The 19,749-nt window shown below is 40.8% G+C and overlaps 2 protein-coding genes across 5 annotated transcripts in view; one reads left to right on the top strand and one right to left on the bottom strand.

Moving 5' to 3' along the window:
• The window catches only part of ddah1 (dimethylarginine dimethylaminohydrolase 1), a 95,559-nt gene extending 83,787 nt beyond the window's left edge, over positions 1-11,772 (top strand). For all 3 annotated transcript variants that reach the window (XM_050054751.1, XM_050054750.1, XM_050054752.1), the window contains 2 exons: positions 3,183-3,326; positions 7,462-11,772. In XM_050054751.1, coding sequence (XP_049910708.1) covers positions 3,183-3,326; positions 7,462-7,578 — 261 coding nt within the window. In that variant the 3' untranslated portion in view covers positions 7,579-11,772. The remainder of the gene's footprint in view (positions 1-3,182; positions 3,327-7,461) is intronic.
• A 432-nt stretch (positions 11,773-12,204) lies between these two features.
• mpl (MPL proto-oncogene, thrombopoietin receptor) lies at positions 12,205-19,511 on the bottom strand. Of its 2 annotated transcripts, none has more exons than XM_050055523.1 (12): positions 19,338-19,511; positions 18,928-19,048; positions 18,336-18,514; positions 17,658-17,815; positions 17,209-17,353; positions 17,018-17,132; positions 16,689-16,858; positions 15,965-16,107; positions 14,569-14,728; positions 14,201-14,285; positions 13,897-13,984; positions 12,205-13,664 (listed from the first exon to the last, which is right to left on the bottom strand). In XM_050055523.1, exons 1-12 carry the CDS (start codon positions 19,444-19,446, stop codon positions 13,212-13,214), a joined length of 1,926 nt encoding a protein of 641 aa, XP_049911480.1. In that variant the 5' UTR covers positions 19,447-19,511; the 3' UTR covers positions 12,205-13,211. The 2 variants fall into 2 exon arrangements, with proteins under 2 accessions (XP_049911480.1, XP_049911479.1); XM_050055522.1 differs by having other exon boundaries at positions 12,205-13,667; positions 19,338-19,510.
• Between the last annotated feature and the right edge of the window lie 238 nt (positions 19,512-19,749).

Here is a 19,749-nt window from a genome sequence, read left to right as displayed (position 1 = left end):
CAATAAACTAAAATGGTGAAAGCCAAAATGCCAAACTCAAGGCTTCACAACATAGTCCACAAACCAATGGGTGATGTCATGGTGGCTATATCCACTTCTTTTATAGAGTCTATATGGACAGCTGACAGGCAGACATGGTCATCCCTGGAGTCACAGCGCTACAATGTATTAAAAATGGATGAGCTCTGCAGCATGTATCATATCAGGAAAAGGACCATATATGGCATTCGAGCACTACATTTCCTCGCCAGTGATGTTATCGGGTCCCTGAGTCAGCTGCAGAGTCAGCCAGCAGCAGCTGATATCACAGGTTACAGTAAAGGGTCTCTGGTTTGTGGCCTTGTTCATTCGAAAGATAACAGGAACAAACACAAGAAATGTGAATTGTTTCTGGGTGCTATTCTAGGTTATGTCCTTTTCTCAGTATTATCAGAGATGTTCTGCATCCTCTCCTCCCCTTCCTTCCCTCCCAGTCCTATTCCCTTGGATACATTAGGGTGCAGCAATAAACACTCTCTATAGACCAATAATATTTCCAGAGTGAAATACATGTCAAGGAGTGACAACATTTACAGTGGTGTTCATCAACAGGAACCACTTTCAGTTTTATTTCGCCTCTGTAGTTGGAAGTAAATGAATTTTTCTTGCACATCCTGCTGTTGCTCATCGGTGAGTAGAAGTAAACCTTTTAAAGGCTTCCTGGGAAGGATTACTACAGTGAGCATTATAAATATTCATATCAGGGGCCAAAATGCAGATTATGCTGATGACCACTGTGGAAGGCATCAGGTCCAGTAAATTGTCCGTGTTTATGTTAACTGGTCGAGATCGCCCAGGGGGGATTTTATTACCTTCCAGTAAATATTTTGTTTTAGCAGCTCTGACTGAGCACATTCTGCTGCCCAGCTACCACTCTGTGTATTAACTGGACCTCGGCCACTGTCCAGAAGTAAGTTGCTGCTGATTCGCTGTAGCTTCATGCCTGGTCGAGGGCCAGGATGACTGTGTAGAAGCCTTGGTTCTCCTTTTTTTTTTCTTTTGCTCTTAAACACTTGCTGATGACGCACAAATCGGAGGCATATTAACGCTGTCAGGCAGCTGAACTGCTGTTAAAAGCTTCTAAAAGTCTAATCTAAGAATTGCTTAAAGACATGTAACCAAGATAACCTGCCCTTGATTTTCTATCTTTGAGCCCTGAGACTTGAATGCATTAATCATCTTTCGTATTAAAAATACATGAGATACGTTGTAATCTGGCCTCAAATTGACTGCGCACACTGACATTGAACAGAGAATCAACTGTTCTATTACTTGAATTTATACAGGATTTAATTGCATTTCATGGACCAAACTTAACATGAAGCACAATGAAATTCTGCTGTAGGACATATTCTTCACACCCGTAGCTTTTATCGAGAAAATTAGATGTTTAAGAGACTCTGAGCGAAGTGTGACTTTTGGTGGAGTCGGCCTTTAAGTCTCCCCTCTGCCACCCTTAATCCCCCTGTGTGTGAGAGACGTTGTTGGCGGTCACGCACATGGACAGTGTTTTCATTTAGGGCCGCTGCTATCACCTAACACACCCACAACTGACCTGGGAATTTGTCTGGGTTGGTTACACACATGCAGACGTGCAGTATGTGCATACCCAGCTTGTACTCCACCCTGCAGCCTTCCACTCAGAAAATGGCAATTTCAGCTTCTATTAAGTTCATTTAATTTATTTTGTCATTTGTAGGGCCTATTAATCTACTGTTTGTACATCAAAAATGAGTTATGGTACTAGTAATGCATGATTTCCCTTTTTTTTAATTCTGTTTTTAACTTTGTTGGAACATAACCTTAATGATTGTGCTGGCTTTGCACGGCACTTCCCAGGGATCACTCACTGAACAATGGGCCCAGTCGTGTGACAACTTTTTCCTTGGGTTTTCTATTTAATGATGGGATTTACTGCTCATACTTACCACACGATTGTTCTTCTATTTATTCCAACCAAGCGCTGTTGCTGCTGCCAGAGACATAAAATGTGTCACTTCCTGTGTGCTGAGTAAATTTTCCCAGGAAAGCCCTAACAGAGTTACTTAGGACAGCACGTTTGCTATTGGGTTGGAGCAGCTGGATTACATCTGTTTACATCACAATAATGACTTTTTTTTCAGGCTACAAGGAGTGTAAGCGTATTCAACTTATTATGAGAGCAATACAAAGTAAAGTAATCCATATATCTGCATAACTCACATAGGAAAACCCCTTTCCCGTCAGAGTAAACACCCTAATCATCCTTGTTGCAGCAGATCAAATCAGTGGGAAGTGAAATGAAAACATCTTCAGCCACAAAGCCCATTGTGCTCACAAACCTCAAATTTTTCTCCCACGTTTGTAGTTGTGTCATCACATTCGCTCACAGCCACTCCTCCATAACTATACGTGCGTCAAACAAGACATCATACATTTTACATTTTGCAAGCAGTGTAGTCCCATAGGTGTCATTGGGTGAATTTTATGAGCAAAATCTGATCTACAGAATTTACATTTCTTTTTTCATACTTTCAACTTTTAATAGTGACCCTGCTAATTATTAGCAAACAGCCAAACCCAGCCTGCCTGTGATTAAAGACAAAAGATGATGACAGAAAGAGGAGCAGTAGAAAAGCACACAGAAAAAAAATAAGACAGGTCTATATCTGGTGAAAATCTCACTTCTCAAAATACCTTTTCTGAATGTTGACGCTTTGGTTTTTTTTCCCCCTCCCCTCCTCGTCTCTGAGGTATCCGTCCGCAGATGTTCTGCTCATAAACGTTAAGAGGCACCTGCCTCTCCTCTGGTCATAACATCCTCACCCCCCGACTTCCACTTGGCAACATGGGCGTCTTCTCAGCCTGTCTCCCCACACCGCCTGTCCCACCTTCACCTCCTTTGGATTACATAAATAACATGACATCTGCTGAGAAAGAATGTCTGTCTGCTCCTGTGTTCTCCATTAAGGCCCCCCAGGCCCCAAGTGGTTTGGCCAGCAGAAAGATGTGGTGCTGCCTTTGGTATTGCGGCCTTGTCTCTGACTCAAAGTGCCTCATAGTCTGAATAACTTTCTGTTTCTGTGAAAGTCATGTGGACTCCCCACAGACTCTTAGTTCATCTAAATGTCTATTTCCTGTCTGTCTGTTATCTGTGTGTGTAGATTATGCAGCAAATGAGCGACCATCGCTATGACAAACTGACGGTGCCTGATGACTCGGCTGCCAACTGCATCTACATGAACCTACCTAATAAGGGACATGTGCTCTTGCACCCCTCAGCAGAGCAGTATCCAGAGAGTGCTAAGGTAATACTCTGCTCATTTCACATCCACACACAGTGCTATTATCTCAGTCACACAATCACACATTCATTTACAATCCTGAGGCTACACCTTCAGGAGGAAGAAACCCCGTCAGGACAACCAGTCTGGTTTAGTGGCTTATATTTAAAGAGCAGTTGCCTTTGTTGCTCTCCATCCTGTCCAGACCTCTGAGATAAACAAGTGGCTGGAGAGGGAAACCCTGCAGAATCTACAGTATGTGGTTGTTTTACACACACCACCACAGGTCAACCACCGCCAGCACTGTGTTTTTTTTAACAAAGGAACCGGCAGTTTTATGTGATGTGACCTTTTGTGGACATGACTCAGGCGGCAGACTAGGAGCCGGAGACACTGGGTGCTTTTTTCGCCTCAAAACTTGAGTTATTCATCAAAGCTGATTCAAAAATAGTTCTTAAAGATATAAGGTATAATCAATATTTTTAGCTGCAACCAGCAGCTCTATAGCTCGCTTTGTTGGTTTGTTGGTTCCCAAATAATTACCACACCCTTTGGTGGCAACATTTTCCACCCTAGAAGGCTCAAATTTGGCATTAAGGTCAAGTGTGCGTGTGAAGGTGTGTGTTTGTGTCACTGTGGGCTAAAAGAGGGCTTTGTAATGGGGTGGATGCATGTGTTTAAGTGGTTGCAGCTATTGCGAATTCACACTTGTTCTATTAACAGTGGATCAAATGACTATGTGGATGTGAGAGCAGTCACACGGCATGTCTAACACACAAGGAGTTATTCCCTGACTCTGCAGCTTCTTGTTGTTTTGGTTCAGTTTCAGCATTCTCATCCGTGCCTTTTCGCATGCAGCAAGCAGCTCTGAAAAATTATTTCATTCACTATCCATAACTGCTTATCCTGTTCAGGGTCGTGGGGAGACTGGAGCCTAACCCAGCTGACATTGGGCGAGAAGTGGGGTACACCCTGGACAGGTCGCCAGACTGACCAGATAGAGACCGCTACACGCAATTTAAAGTCACTAGTTAAGCTAACCTTTGTACTGTTGGAGGAGCTGGAGAACCCAGAGACATGAGATGCAGGGAAATCTCCACACAGAGGGGCCCCGGTTAAAATGAAGGCAAAATGCCAAAAATATACCTTAAAAATGCTTCCCTGACTGCACCAATTCCTGATGAAAGTAAAATTGCTTCCTGTTATATAGAAAATTATTTTTGTACTCATGGTTGCCAAGTTGGCACTACTTCAGGAACTCATAAGCAAAATGCCAAAAGAAATCTATAAGGTTGAAACTAATTATTTTCAAAGGAATATTGAAGATTTGCCCTGAGTGCCGTCTTAAGAACAGCCCTTACAGCATGTGTTCTTTGTTAAACTGTTAAGTGCTGTATGCTGGCTCGACATACCTGGCTGAACTCATCTCCAACAGCGTCTCACAGCTTACACCATCACTGCAAGTACACATATAACCACAGCCGTTCTTAAATTTCTTTCAGACAAACAGTGACCTACTTGCGAACACAGTCAAGACGTGCCTTTCACTCGTGACACATTGCGCAGTGTTTTCCACAGTAGTTCACCGTGAATGACATGTTATTGTCTCACTTTGTCTGTTGGGGTTTGGTAAAGGCTGAGCAGCAGCCATGTTATTTAGATGCCTTGGGGTCACCCCACATCACAACAAGTCGAAAGGATTCACACAGGATCGAACCCAGCACCCTACAATCTGCAGAGACAGTGCTCAGACCTCAAAATGTACTCTGTGGTTAGAACCCCTACCTCCGCCAGCTATTTTTAGACGGAAGAATTCACAAAATTATACGTCTTTGGACTTGCATCCATGGCGAAGGCTCAGTAGTTTTTTCCAGGAAGATTAACTGAGGGAATTCAACTCGAGCATAATAAAAATCTATTTGTGTATCTTGTGCTTCCTGCTTTGGAAGCACCTTTGAACGGACCATTTGGAGCAATATTTGAGGAATGTATGTTTGTTCCATGATCCAGTTTCCTTCATAATGTTCAAACCCACCAGAAACTGGCGGGATACCATTTTTGGTCCAAATTTGTGTTGAAGGAATTGTAGCTTAAAGAAAGTGGAAAAATCTAAAAAGCACATAGCTGAGAGTTGACTATCAAGCCTCGCTGTACAGTCTGTCTACAGTTGGTGCATGTTTCCCAAGGGACCTTGTGGTTTCTTCCTCCAATGAGATGTAGAGATTTCTCAGCACAATCACAGAGAAACTCTGCAAGACTTCTGCTGCTTTCCAACTCTAAACATTGTCTGTCCTAATCTCCGGTCTATTTTTAGTTTGCTCGTGAAGTTACATAAGAGTTCCACATTAACAAAGGCAGGGGGTCATGAGAGAGGATTGGTTGGGGTCGTGGGCGGGTGGAGACGGGGCATCTTAAATTGGTTAGTAGAGGGCGATGGGTCCAGAGGGCTTGGTTTGCAGATAAAGAAAGTAAGCAGACAAAAGGCCCAGTGAATTATAGCAGCTCCTACTGTGTGGGACCATGCCACCCTCCAACCCCACATATAAATATCACCAGCAGTAATGAGAACTCAGCTGGAAATGTTACAAAAAAAGAGACACTGTGGAGGTGGAGGTGCTATAAAAAGCAGGGGATTTAGTGGTGTTGTTTTCAGGGGAGTTATGCAAAAGCACAACCTTCCCTGAGTTGACCCTCCGATCATGTGGTCTAAACAGTAGGATTTTGGATGGTGCCCAAAACTTTGGTTTAGACTGAAATATCTCAGCAAGCATAGCCAAACAGATGTTCGTGTTCCCCAGAGGATGTGTCCCGTCTGACTTTGGTGATCCCCAACGTTACCTCTGGCGTTTCTGACTTTTTTTTTTGCTTTTTGTGAAGCGTCTCTATATAATATTCAATGGGTTGCCTTTAAATTTGGTACACACATTCATGTTCCACTTGGGATAATCTCTCCCAACAGATATTTGTTTATGTATGCATAATCTGTAGGCAACAGGGTTAGATTTTGGTATTGAAAGCGTCCAAGTTTCTGTTTGTAGCTCAGGTGGTTTGACCAGTCTGGTGGGTCCCAAGATTGGCCATAGGATCAAATGGAACACAACTTTGGAAATAACAACTTTGGTGTAATAGTTTAGCCAATCACTTAACTCAACAAGTGCCGTCGGGTCTAAATTTTAATTTATTCAACACTTTACTTTGTGGTTTGGTCAAAAAACAATTATATGAAAATAGCAGATAATATTGTTTCAGTAAGGTGATGCAGTGCCATTGTTTGAATTACTAAGTAAGAGCCCTGGCCTGTACTCTTCCCCACATTACACATAATGTCAGGGGTAGAGTAGAAACAATAGTTCTAAGGCACACAAGAGCAGCATCTTTAAACATGGCGTTTGTATCATCAGAGGCTTCGTCAGCCATATTGCATCACAAGATAAGAATTTGTTTAACTGGCCCTTCTGGCTGAGCCGCAAGGCCTCGCTCAGTATCACAGCGGGGTTGAAATGAGAGTTTAAAGAGAAAAATATCCTGGTTTGGAAGTCTGGTAGGAAAACACTGGTTTTCTTCTGGAACACGTCCACAGGGTGACACACTCCTTTACGAGGGTCTTTTGAGAATGTCGTAATAGTTCTCACTCCCATCTTTTTTTTAATATATTTTGCCGGGAGAGCAGGAAACCTTCTTGAATGCTTGTTCTCCTACTTCACAGTTTGTGTCCCTCTGCAGCTCTTTTATATCACAGAACATTACAAGTTGACAGGTAGCGTAAACAAACTGAAGTGTTGCATAAGTTCTCCCTTTCAGTTTAACTACTGCCAGCTGAACTGTACTTCAGCCTTTTCTAAAGGCCTTGTTGTAGTGCTGGCCGGTCAGTACCTGTAGCACTGGCTCACAGATATGGTACCCAAGGACAGGGTCGGGGGGGCAGAAAGGGAACAGCTGTTGCCATGACGATATCTATTTTGTATTTAATTGTTTTGAGGGGCAGGTTTTTGATTCCGAAATATGTTTTTTCCAGAGATATTTGGCTGAACACTGTGATGATCTGTTGAATTTCAGCTGACATAATTATAAAATAATCATCTGTAATTTCTAAACAGAATAATTTCAAAGAACACGGTGTCCGTTTTCCCAATGACAGCCTTGTCCTCGTGTCCCGCAGGTGTTCGAGAAGTTGAAGGACCACATGCTGATTCCCGTGTCCAACTTGGAGAAGAGCAAAGTGGACGGAGCCCTCACATGCTGCTCTGTACTCCTCAACAAGAACGCCAACATCTGAGCGCTCTCACCAGGGGGTCTCTCAGTGCATGGCAACCAAGTAGAGCCTGTATCCAATCACAAATGCTCTCGAGGTTAATAAACATCTCGGTACTTAGAGGAAGGATTGGATGGAGTCATCTGATCTCCCTTTTCCCCCAAAACACTCAATTTACGTGAAGCAGTCTTAAAAGTGTGAATAGATCAGTTGACATAAAACATAATTAGTTTTAGGTGATCATTAGTCGTGTTTTTTTAGCCAACTTTTTAAATCTTGCGAACAAAAGAAATGCAAATTAGGTGCGTTTCCATAGTGATCCTCATGCACGTTTGGTGAATAAACAAGGCTCCACAAAGCGTAGTTTTGTCTGAAGTTCGGGCTGTGCTTTAGGCAGGGCTGTGATCCACCAGCACACATAGTAGAAGAAGTAGAGTAAAAGCAAGTTGCCTTGGCTATCTAACAATCCATAAGGGAAAAAATGAAGGGATATTTTCAGGAATTTGTTTCAATTTTCCAAGTTTTAATTGCACCTTTATGTCAGCTAGTACTGGCGATGTTTCATGCTGTCTGGCGACAAAGAAAAATTAGTGCAGTGATTTTAATGCACAAAGATAATGTCAGTGGACCAAATGTTCGCTACGTCAGACTTTATTCGGCAAATGTGTTTCCGTATCCCATTCGCTGCATCAGCCCTCTTTCAACAAAAGCAAAAACCATCTCAAGTGAGTGTAAAAACTTTTTTTGCATGACCGAGGAAGTTCTATCAAATTTTGCTGTTTCCATTCAGCTTTTCTACCACGATGCTTCAAAATGCACAAAAAATGTTTATGGAAACATGGCTGTCGTCTGTATAAGAATTAATATATTAATTAAAATTTGTTTTATTTTGCTCTTTATTTGGATGCGCTGATATTTTCTATATAAAACTAAAAAATACAAGGTAAAAGAAGAGGCTTACATGTTAGATAATGGATCATTATTCTCCCCATATAATGCCACACATGTTTTTGACAGTATTTGCTCGTCCACAAACTATTAGAATTTAATTTAATCAATTTGATCCCAGATCAGAAGTGGAGGTAGAACTTGTGCCATGTTGAACCCACCCTTCAAACCTGCAGAGCTCCTAATGCTCGTGTCTAGACCAATCCTTGCTTACACTGATCAATGTTTACAACCCTTTAAGACGACCACAGAGAACAGAGCTCTGGAGCAACAAAACCAGATGGATCATAGTTTTTGTTGTTATTGAAATGTAGTCTTACCAACATTAGACCGCGGGTTTATAAATTACATAACTAACAGACATCCAGAGAGGAAAATGTATACAGTTAGTTTCGACTGTTTACATGCACCACTTTAACTGTGATTTAATTTTGTGTGTGGTCAGTTAGATAATGCAATAGGGTTTGTAATTCATTTTTCAAGAACTGTATTTTGGTGCAAGATGAAGGGAAAAAATCCTGCTGCTGCTGTAATACCACAACCACAAACATGTTAATTTGCTGTTTCTTTACAGTTGGTGCTGAATACATTTCATGACCATACGATATTTCCAAAACAGCTTTCCATATTTCTTACAAATGCATGGTCATACATCTGACTACGAGGTTGTTTCTCACTCTGAAAATACAGTTCTTGAAAAGCCTTTGGATGATGTGAGATTTTGGTATGATCGCACTGTTAATGATGATTTTGTGAGTAATATTAGACGTACTGCCATTGAGACCTGAGGTGCTCTTACTTTTCATGACTGTTGCGTATTAAAGCTATGGTCTACATTTAGAAAGACTGATCATTATTATTAACATCATTTAGATGGTGGTTATGGCCCAATAGTGCTAGCTACACAATGTGAAGAGCAAAAGGAACCAAAAACAATCCATTCTCTCTGGCGGCTGCAGGCTTGCAAAGAAATTGACCAATCACAGCCATCCGGTCCACATGGGAGTTACTCCTTGCTCAAATTTGCACTCTCTCTCTCTTACCCTCCGTCCAATCCCCTCGCTCCATTTTGACACTCCTCTGCTCCTCGTCCCGCCTCGTCCCAACCCCCTCCATATTTGAAAGTACGAGCGCTTTGTAAGGCCCTGAGCCATTCAGCTACACGAGTTTCAATATGGAAAATAAATAGAGCGATAGCAGCAAGCGGCCTCTGCTTGCCCCACCGGCAAAGGCCGAAAGGAAGCGTAAGTCTGCCTCTGAAAAGGCAGAAACGAAGAGTAAATGCGACAAATTGAGGGCTCAAAGCAGAGTAAACACTGGGTCATCCTTTGACCGATGGAGAAAGCTCCGGCAAGATCTGGGCCTGAAAAGTGATGCTGATACAGCAGAGTTTTTGTTGAACAGGTAATATTTCGTTTTTATTGTGGATGTTGTGACATAGATAACTGTATGCCAATGCTGGCTTATGACTGTGAAAGCTGCCGTTAGTTTTTTGTCTGGTTAGACGACGTCGAAACATTTTCTTTGTATGCGGGAGGGGGGGTGTCGTTAGGAGGCTCGGAGGGGAGGGGGACACGAGCTCGGAGGGGAGGGATCATGGAGCACAGAGGGAGGGGTGTGTGTGTGGGGGGGGCGGGAATGCTTTTTTCAAATCTTTCTCATCGTCTTTCTAAACGTAGACCATAGCTTTTATCACTGCTATTGATTGTACAGGTACTGAAAGCAATTTTTGACTGATCTCAACAATTGCCACCAGATACAGAAGCCAACAGTAGCTTGTTGATTTATTCTACATGGGCATTATTTGGCCATTTTGTTTAAGCTATTTGGCATCCCTCCTGCTGAGCCTTTGTTTAGATTCATGCGGGAATGCCAGTGTATTAATCTGTGCCAACCCCCACAGAGGACAGATAAAAGCTGCCTGTGTGGGGACTGTATGTTTTCATTATCTTAAAATGAAGTAATTTATTCCAACATAACACCTCTGCTCCTCCTAATGTCTGTACGGGGAACCAATGACTGTACTCCTGCTGAATGACTCTGAAGGCACTGTAGTTTTCGAACTCCATTGGTTCTTTCTGTGTTGTTGATTACACTGATTTCATTTTTTTTTTCTTCCTGTCTGGCAGTTTTTAGTCAAACTGACTCAGAGCGTGCTGTGAAACTGATGTCTGTTCCACTAAATCCAATCACACCAAATGTGACAGCAGTGAGAGAGTTTGCACTCAGCATGCAGAACAAGCTAACTGTTTGGTGTGCTTCCATGTGTGCTAACAAATGGTAGCTGCAAACAGGAGTTTGAAGGACGTCAGGACGTCAGTGAGCATGTCTCTGTTGTTGCTGAATTCATGTTTTGAGGCCTGTAGATATGAGAACATGGTGTGTGTAAACATGTATACTGTACATACGCTATATACTGTACATGTTAAAGCCCATCACATGTGAAACCATGTTTTTCCTCAATGTGATTGTAAGTGAAAGTTGAGGAAATGACATCAGGAGGTGATTCAGCCTCCCTCTGTAGACGTTTGCGTATGGACAAGTGGGCAGTGATGAAACATGGAAAGAATTCCTGTTGGGAGGAGAGGCTCGTACACCAGTAAACACTGACTCTCTTAAACTCTCTCTGTCTTTCTGTCTCGCTCGCAGCACTCGCACTCTCCCACCCTCTGCTATTGCCTCATAGACGATCTGGGCTAATTTATGGCCATGATATCATACAGTCTGGCGAACACTGTAGATGTGATGGACTGCCGTTAAAGTGTGACACTGGTAGTATATTTTACAGAAGGCGGCTGGCTGGATACAGGGTGATAGCATAGTTGCAAAGCATCCAGTTCAGATTCTCACGCAGTTACTCCAGAAGGCTGAGCCAGGCAGGAGCAGTTGTCTGATTAGTTCAATGTCAACCACTGGATTTTATCTAAAATGGTTATCCTCTCTTATATTGCTCTCAGTCGCCTGTGGGCTGTCCAGCTCTGGGGCGCTATAACCTTTTCCTATCGCTGATTTAAAATCAGAACATTTAATACATTTCTTAGCTCTTGGCTAGCGAGCCTGTCTGTGAGTAACTGCTCCTGAAAATGTGTGCTGACTTTGTTATCCTCTTGCTAATCCCCTCACTCATCACAGTAGTCATGATGTTGTGATTGCCCCGGTTCTAACTGAGGTCTCTTGGTTTTCATACAAGTTGTGAGTAATAATTATTTGAGTCATCTTAAATTGAGCCTTTCGTCTACTTTGTGTAATAAATTAACATTTAGCATTCAACTGTGTCAATTGTCTTTCTTTTTTTGAAATATTCAGGTTAAATTCATGATTAATTTCAATTTAATTCATATTTTGAAAATATATTTTCAGCGATAACCTTCAAGGACAATGTTGGTATGATGTCAGGTGAGATATGGTACAAATGTGAATCTGGGCCAATGTCTTAACTGTTGTCTCATTTTCAGTGATGTAGAGTAAGTAGCTTTGTCTCAGTGAGGACATGCTATGAAAACACAGATCAACTCTGACCGCTGATCTCTGCTACCATCTAGTGGCACCAAAAATGTAAGACAGACTAAAATACAGCTGCTATTTGGGTTGGAGGTAAGACAAGCTGCTCAAGTCAGTTAAAAATCGTGTGTCTTCTGTGTTGTGGTTTCACATGTACCCAGGAAAGTCCAAACAGTGTCCTTCACAAAAAACTGGAAGAAAAACAGCTTCTCAATTTTTATTGAAAAAAAATACAAATCCTCAAGTTATAATGTAATGCATAATCACTTTAAAGCTTGAGACAAGAGTCCATATAACAACAAACAATGGCAAGGCAATGGGTAAAAAATGAACAAATCAAATTCTGGTGCTTTTCAGCAGCAGATCACTTGGAAAGCTAATAAAATATACAAAATTGACATGTCAAATTTGAGCAGAAGTCACACTTGCATGCTAAATTAAAAAGGAAAAAATAGTTTAAACTCAAACTGACACACACTGTAATACTAGTATTCCCAATCCAGAACATATACAGTGACAAATAAAGGAAAATTAAAACTTAAAGATGAGGGACTGGGACTATTATTACACGGGGTGTCAGTTTGACTTTGTACTTTTTTAAACATTTGAATGTATCTTCCTCTGAAATCTCCTTCAAATATATACATATATATTTTAGTCTAAGGTACCCTAAGTGTAGAACAATACTACCTGGTAAATATTGTGCGTCTTATTGATCAACAAAGCCACTGAGTGGGGTCTCACAAAGTATCTCGTGGTCTACTGTTCACTCTAGTGGACATCAGAAGACATGGCAGTGTAGATAAACTGTCAGCCCTGATGTGGACAAACTCATACATTATATACAATTACTGATGTAATATCTAATATAGTATGCCAAAATATAGCATATAAAACTTAAAGCTTGAACTCTCATAAAAATGGCATATTCTTGTTTTTGAATGTGATTTGTACATCAAAGTAATTAATCTCTAAATTTGTGGTGTACTCATAGCATTTCAGCTCCAAGACTGTATCACGAATGACTGAAATGTTGAGAGAGAGGATGCCAAGATCAAAAGAAAACCCCATTATACTGTGAATACATGGTAACACGCCTTTTTTTTAAGCCACATGGTGCATTAATCCTGAAATTCTTAGGTTAATAATAAAGCGTATACATGTGATCTGCACCACTGGAAACAAAGTACACTTGTTGTATTGTACATTTAGCCGCAGGGGAAGTTAGTGTAGAGGTTACCTGGCCCCCTTGAAGCACCAACCTTGCAGTCGACTTTGTCTGCCAGCTCGGCCTGAGACAAGTAGGAATAGTTTAGGAATTCACCACCTAAGCCTTGTGGGATACAGACTGAGCCATCACTGCAGGAACTGTCACATGTTTCAAAGAGCTCATCGTTCGTCCCCAAGCCTTCTTTCTCTCCAAAGTCCTCATAGACATACGTGTTTCCTTTGGGGCAAAGAATGATACTGTCTTTGTTCAGAGTCACGTAGTCTGGAAAGATATCAGTCCCACGGCTTCCATCGACCAGTTCTCCGCTGCAGAATCTTTCTGGTGACAGGAGCTGGGTGGAGCCCTCTGATGAAACCTCATCTTCAGACAGTATCTCCACCACAGATGAAGTGGTTTCCTCATAGCACTGCTTTGCTGTTATTGGAGGATTCTGCTGTTTGAGCACAAAGTGGTTGATTTAACACCTAAGGACACACTCTCAATTAATATTTTGTTATGACTTGTGTTTTACCTACTTCCTATTTGATATCTAAATCTATATTTGTATGTATACAACTGTTTCACCACAGTATAGGCTCTGTGTAATGAGATAGGCTGCCTGTGTGTGAAGTAATGGTGCATGTATTATGTATTAGGCTAAATTCTGTGGTTAAATAATTTACCCATCTTGGCTCGTTGATCTCTGTCAGAAAACCATGAAGGACTTTGTCAAGGTTGGGCACCGGCGGCCAGAAATACTGCTTGAGCTTACTATAGAAACACAAAATAACAGACATGAAAACTGTCTTCAAACAATGTGGAAAGTCATTAAAATAGTTGGTTAAACTTTTTGGACACTTAATAGTTAGCAGTTAGCAATTAAAATGGTTTTTATAACAATAAAAATGACTGCAAGTTTTGACTGTACAGTACGAGCTGATTTTATTTCATTTCAAGATGTTATCTAAGAGGTGGCTGAGAACCTACCCAAGGTACGTAGAGAACAGGAAGATGAAGATGATAGCAGTTATCAGCATCAAGACAGAGATACACACGACCAAGAGCAATATGCCTGTAAAGGTTATTGATATTGCATTAAGGTTTGAATGGTGTCCAGTAGTTTTATTGAATCAGAGTTACAAGAACTAGATTTCATAGGTCTATGATGATTAGATTTTAATATATCAAGACACGACAGTGCATTTTATAGACTACCATTATCACACAACCACATTTGAATGAACCTCTTATTTAAGTTCTTACAAAATAACAGACTGAGAATCTACTAAATTGGGGATTACTACATAAATAAGTGTGTTTTACACAGATTTTTATGTGTCTGAGTGTAAGCTTACCTACGTCAGTCGGGGTGTCACCTGTAAGTGCATCTGACCAGTCACTCCAGCGGCCTGAGTAAATGGATCCATTAGGTTTAGCTCTTAATTTAACACTGTACCGGCTACCTGCTTGAACCTCTAGACAAGTGCTGGTCTCAGGACCCTTTAGAGATACAGTCTGGGGACAGAAAGGTTGATATGATGTTCAGTTTTAAGAACATTAAAAGACAATCGTAGTGATGAAATATAGTCATGTTCCCTCGCAATACTGCGTTTGAATGCAATTGCTTTCCATTCCCTGAATACTGTTGCCTATTGCACAAAATGTTCTTTTGCATGTCCTCATGTGTTAACACAACAATATTTGTGCAGCATCCAGCATTAAACCAACTTAATGAGTAATCTTGAAGATTTTTTACTTTGAATATATCACTGCAAGTAGAATTGAACCTCCCTGTCTTTGGTGCCATCTGGTGGTGTTATCAAAAACGACACTGATACTCTGCTACAGCATCATCCCTCACAGCCACCATTTGTATACAAACAAAAGCTCATGCTATCAGAAAAATTCAAAAATATAAATGTGGAGCGTCAGTGGCTTAGTGGTAGAGCAGGCGCCCTATATACAAGGCTGTTGCCGCAGCGGCCCAGGTTCGAGTCCAGCCTGTGGCCCTTTGCTGCATGTCTCTCCCTCTCTCTCTCCCCCTTTCACGCTTCACTGTCCTGTCCATTAAAAGGCAAAAAATGCCCTAAAAAATATCTTTAAAAAAAAAAATATATATATATATATATANCTGTCCATTAAAAGGCAAAAAATGCCCTAAAAAATATCTTTAAAAAAAAAAAATATATATATATATAAATGTATATATATTCACATAAAATTCTACACATACACCTTAAAGTTTACTATATATTCACATAAAATTCTACACATACACCTTAAAGTTTACTAATGCAAAAGAAAAAAATATTGCAGGAAAATGAAAGGTATAAAGGCACAAAAAAAGGAGGGGAATGCAAAAAGGTTTTTTTTATAATGATAATAATTTTGTTTGTATAGCACTAAACAAGGTTACAAAGTGCTTCACAAAGTGCATGAAAATAAGACAATGCATAATGCAATGCAAAAATAGAACAAAAGGAAATAAAACTCAAAAGTTACAAATCAGAAAGTACAAATCAGGCATTAAATGGGAAAGATTTCCCTACAAAAATATGTTTTAAACAATGATTTAAAAACGGGTAACGGGCTAGCCAGCCTCATTTCCTCAGGTAGAGGATTACAGAGCCTCGGGCCAGAATGGCAAAAGCCTGGTCATGTTTTGGAGTGAGATCACACATCACAATAAGAAAAGATATTTCAGGAACAGTCGCCCCAGGTCATCCTGTGTGGCCATAAAAAACATCTTACCATCCATGCTTCACTCCCTCTGATCTGGTAGCCGACTTCATACTGCAGGTGAGCCGACAGAGACAGAAGAGGAGCTTCCCATTTCAAACACAACCTTTCTCCCTCCAGAGCTCCTCTCAGATGACATGGTGGGGATGTTTTGACTAAAAACAAAGAGCACATATGATGTGTCAGTACATTAAGTCATGAAACCACACTTAATCTGAGGCCTGATAGGAAAATTAAGAGGTCTCGAAAGAGGTTGCAGTAAGGCTACTAGGGCTCCTACTACTACAGTACCTAAAAAATGCAGTCTGCCGCAAGTAATGTAGAGTGAAAACCTATGATTTATATGGTTTACTCATGATTCATGAGGAAAAGGGCTTGTTTAATATATGCTTATGTAAATCTGATTTTGAATTGTAGATTTAATTCATGTGTAAAAAAGGCAAATGTGTTTTATGCACACTAAAATAGAAACCATTTTCAAATGTCTTTAGTTTCATTATAGTACAACTGCTTTGTAATGTGGAGTTATCTGAACGTCTGTCGCTGAAGTACCTTTGCCTCTGAGAAATACTTGACTAAAACTGTAATTTAAGTGGTCTTGAGGACAACTTTCAGTGTCTGCATCCTCTTTGTCAGATACAATCGCATCAAAGACATGAAAACAAATCGAGAAGTTACAGAAACACAGACAACACATCTGAAATGAACAAAGAACGGTGGAATAAAAATCACTCACTGCTCTTGTTGAGAGTGAACTCTTGAGTATAGAAGGTCCTGCTGCGTGGAGCTGATGTGCTGCTGAGCTTGACCCTGACTTTTCTGGACTCATCTCCACGGAAACGGCACAGTTCACTTAAGTCCTTGTCAGTGCGACACTCGATCCACTCTGTCCGGCCCAAAGCCTCACTGTAACATCATCACATCAAATCACAGCCAAACACAGTGAGCACTAAAGCTCCACTAAAACTCAATAAAAACATGCCGTTACATTGGTATTGAGAGATCTGATGACTTAAATCAACCAGTGAAATTTGTTTTACAGTAGTAATGAAGTCAGTGATGTACCTTGGTCGCATCTTGTAGAAAAGCTTGTACTCATTCCCTTCACCATATCTGCTGCCATTCCACTGGCAGGAGATATTTTGGAGGTCAGAGGTGTAGCACGTAAGCAAAATATCATCTGAAAAAGAGAGAGTATTTTTCATTCACATATTTCACCTATGCATAACAGTTTCCTCTTTCTTTTTTAGTCACACCTGCACTCTGGGGAACCATGGCTCGCACAGGGTGTGACCAGCTGCTCCAGTGTCCTTCATTTGGATTTAGGGCACATTTGACCATCACCTGGACCTCAACCTCCTCCCCTGGTACCAGAGAGTCTAGTGTGTCCCCCTCCGTTGCCTGTAGAATGAACAAACATCATGGAATATACGATATTATTCATAAAAGTTTTTCACCCACTGTAATTACCAACACAGGCCTACAGGTGAAGGATGGTCATGTGTAATATTCATTGAGTTAATGTCATAACCGGCACAGTAACTTGATTTATCAGATGAGTTACAGATATAATTGATTACATCAGTAAATAATACTGTCATCCCATCATTCTAACTCACATGCTGGGCATACCAGTATGTAAATGATATATACACTGTCTTCATGCTCATACACAGCATGTGTGTGTGAGTCAAATTATGTATACCTCTTTTGCCATCTCTCCCAGCCCTTTGGAGGAGTATCGAATCCTATACATCACTTTATCGTCCCAGTATTCCGGGAGCTTTGCCTGCCATGAAACCTGCAGCTGTCCTGCTTGGCCATTGTGGTGTAAAGACACATTGAAGGGGGGATCCAGGAGGACTAGACACGAGAAGATGATGAAAAAATAGGAACACATTATAGAATCTAACGCTTAAAATAAATCACCAATGTTTAGGCAACAGGTTAAGAGGCATCCTGTCTTTCTTGGTGTATGCCCTTATTGACAAGGGGTCCCAGCAAAGACTTAGGACACACTGAAAGGGGAATAGGCACACAGGGCAATCCGCATCTCGTCAAACTGCATATAAGAATCATAAATCACAGGAACACCACCAACAGATGAGGTGGTGTGGGCAACACAGTGATAGAAATAATTGGGTGGGACGGCCTTATTCAGTGGTAGCCTATATAGTCTTCAGATCTGAGGCCCTTCTTGTCCAAAGGGAGACAAAGTGACTGACGTAGCCCTGCAGACATGTAGAAGCCACCAGTCAACGCTGGGGATGCAGCTGAAATTCTCAGAGCTATTTCTCAGGGTTGGGATAGGAAGCTGTAAAGAATACATCCTGACACACACGTTTATAATTCTATGCAAATCTAGTAAAAAGAAATGTCTTACAGTGGTCCTCCACAGAGACATCGCGACTGTGGAGGCTGATGTTGGTGCTGCGCTCCACCACTTCAAGGTGTGTTTCCACAAATGAGAGAACATCTGTCTTAGGAAACGAGCAGATGTGGAGGAAAGTTCCCTCTTCGTTTCTCTGGACAGACATTTCACACCTTTTCTCTCCATGCCGGCTTGATTGGAATTATAACAAGCACAATAGACATGGTGGGACATATACAGTAATCAGTCAAACTGTTTATATGGTATGTTTCACACAGGAAAGAGCAGTTCACAGTGCTTTACAGGTGACTAATTGAGTAAGAAAAAATGTGTGTATGGTTCAAATGTAAACAAAAATAAGATAATTACATCACTGAAAATGAAAAAACTAATACAAGATTTGTTATGTGTCTTGTGGAATATAAAATGAAAAAGTCAATGACTATAAGACACTAAAAACAACAACATGTAACATTAGAAAAATAGTAACATATCGACAGCATAGAAAATTCCTAACAATATGATTCAGAGAAACTACTGTTTAAAGAATTTTGGAGTTCCTTCATATACAAAACACAATATATTCACTGTCTATAAAACATACCCAGAAATCTTGTAGAGTAAATCATAAGTCCTGTTGTCTGCATTCTCAAAGAAGCAGGTGAAATCCTTCTCTGTGCGTGTGAAACATTTAGGATCTGGCTCATCCTTTAAGAGGAAAACATCTGCTCCAGAAATGACAAAAAGATTGTATTTCTTAACTTCTGAGAGCTAAATGTTAGCTTGAGTGAACAAGATATTACATTGTGGCAACAGGTCAATAAGAGTAATATCTTTCTGTTGTCACCAACAAGATGTTATTTGGAAACAAGATTGATTAATTGCCAAAAAAAAAGGGGGACTCTGTGTCATATAGCTAACAGCCTATATTTTCAGTTGGATATAAACAGTAAAGTAGAATATTGAGCTTCAGAATTGTTTCAGAATAATCAATACACCACCCTTCAGTCCTACCTTCCCTTGACAGATAACTGACACCATCCTTGCAATGAATCCCAGGCACAAAGCCCACTTGTATCCACAAGCTAATCAAGAGTATCCCCCACCTGCAGAGTGAATTCATGGTAGATTGAGGTGTTAAACCTAAACTACCTTGGCATGTAAACCCACACAGCACATGGTTGTATATGTGAATTGTGTGTGTTGTCTGTCATACATGGTTTTCAGTAGGCATGGGTGGGTAGGGTTGAGAAGTGCTGAGGGGTTGGCCCAATGTGAGTTGTATTTAGAGCAGGAAGCTTGTTCTGTGTGTAGTGGAAGTAAGCACCAAAAAAGGCAGGTTGTTAACTGAAACTATAGACTCACATAAGTTATGTTTCTCCAAATGAGACAATAACAAACAGGAGATGTTGCTGCTGAAGAAGCC

This window comes from Epinephelus moara, chromosome 10 (assembly GCF_006386435.1).
Source record: "Epinephelus moara isolate mb chromosome 10, YSFRI_EMoa_1.0, whole genome shotgun sequence".
Lineage (NCBI taxonomy): Eukaryota > Metazoa > Chordata > Actinopteri > Perciformes > Serranidae > Epinephelus > Epinephelus moara.
Note: the sequence above shows the minus strand (reverse complement) of the source record. Positions and strands in the feature narration are given on the sequence as shown.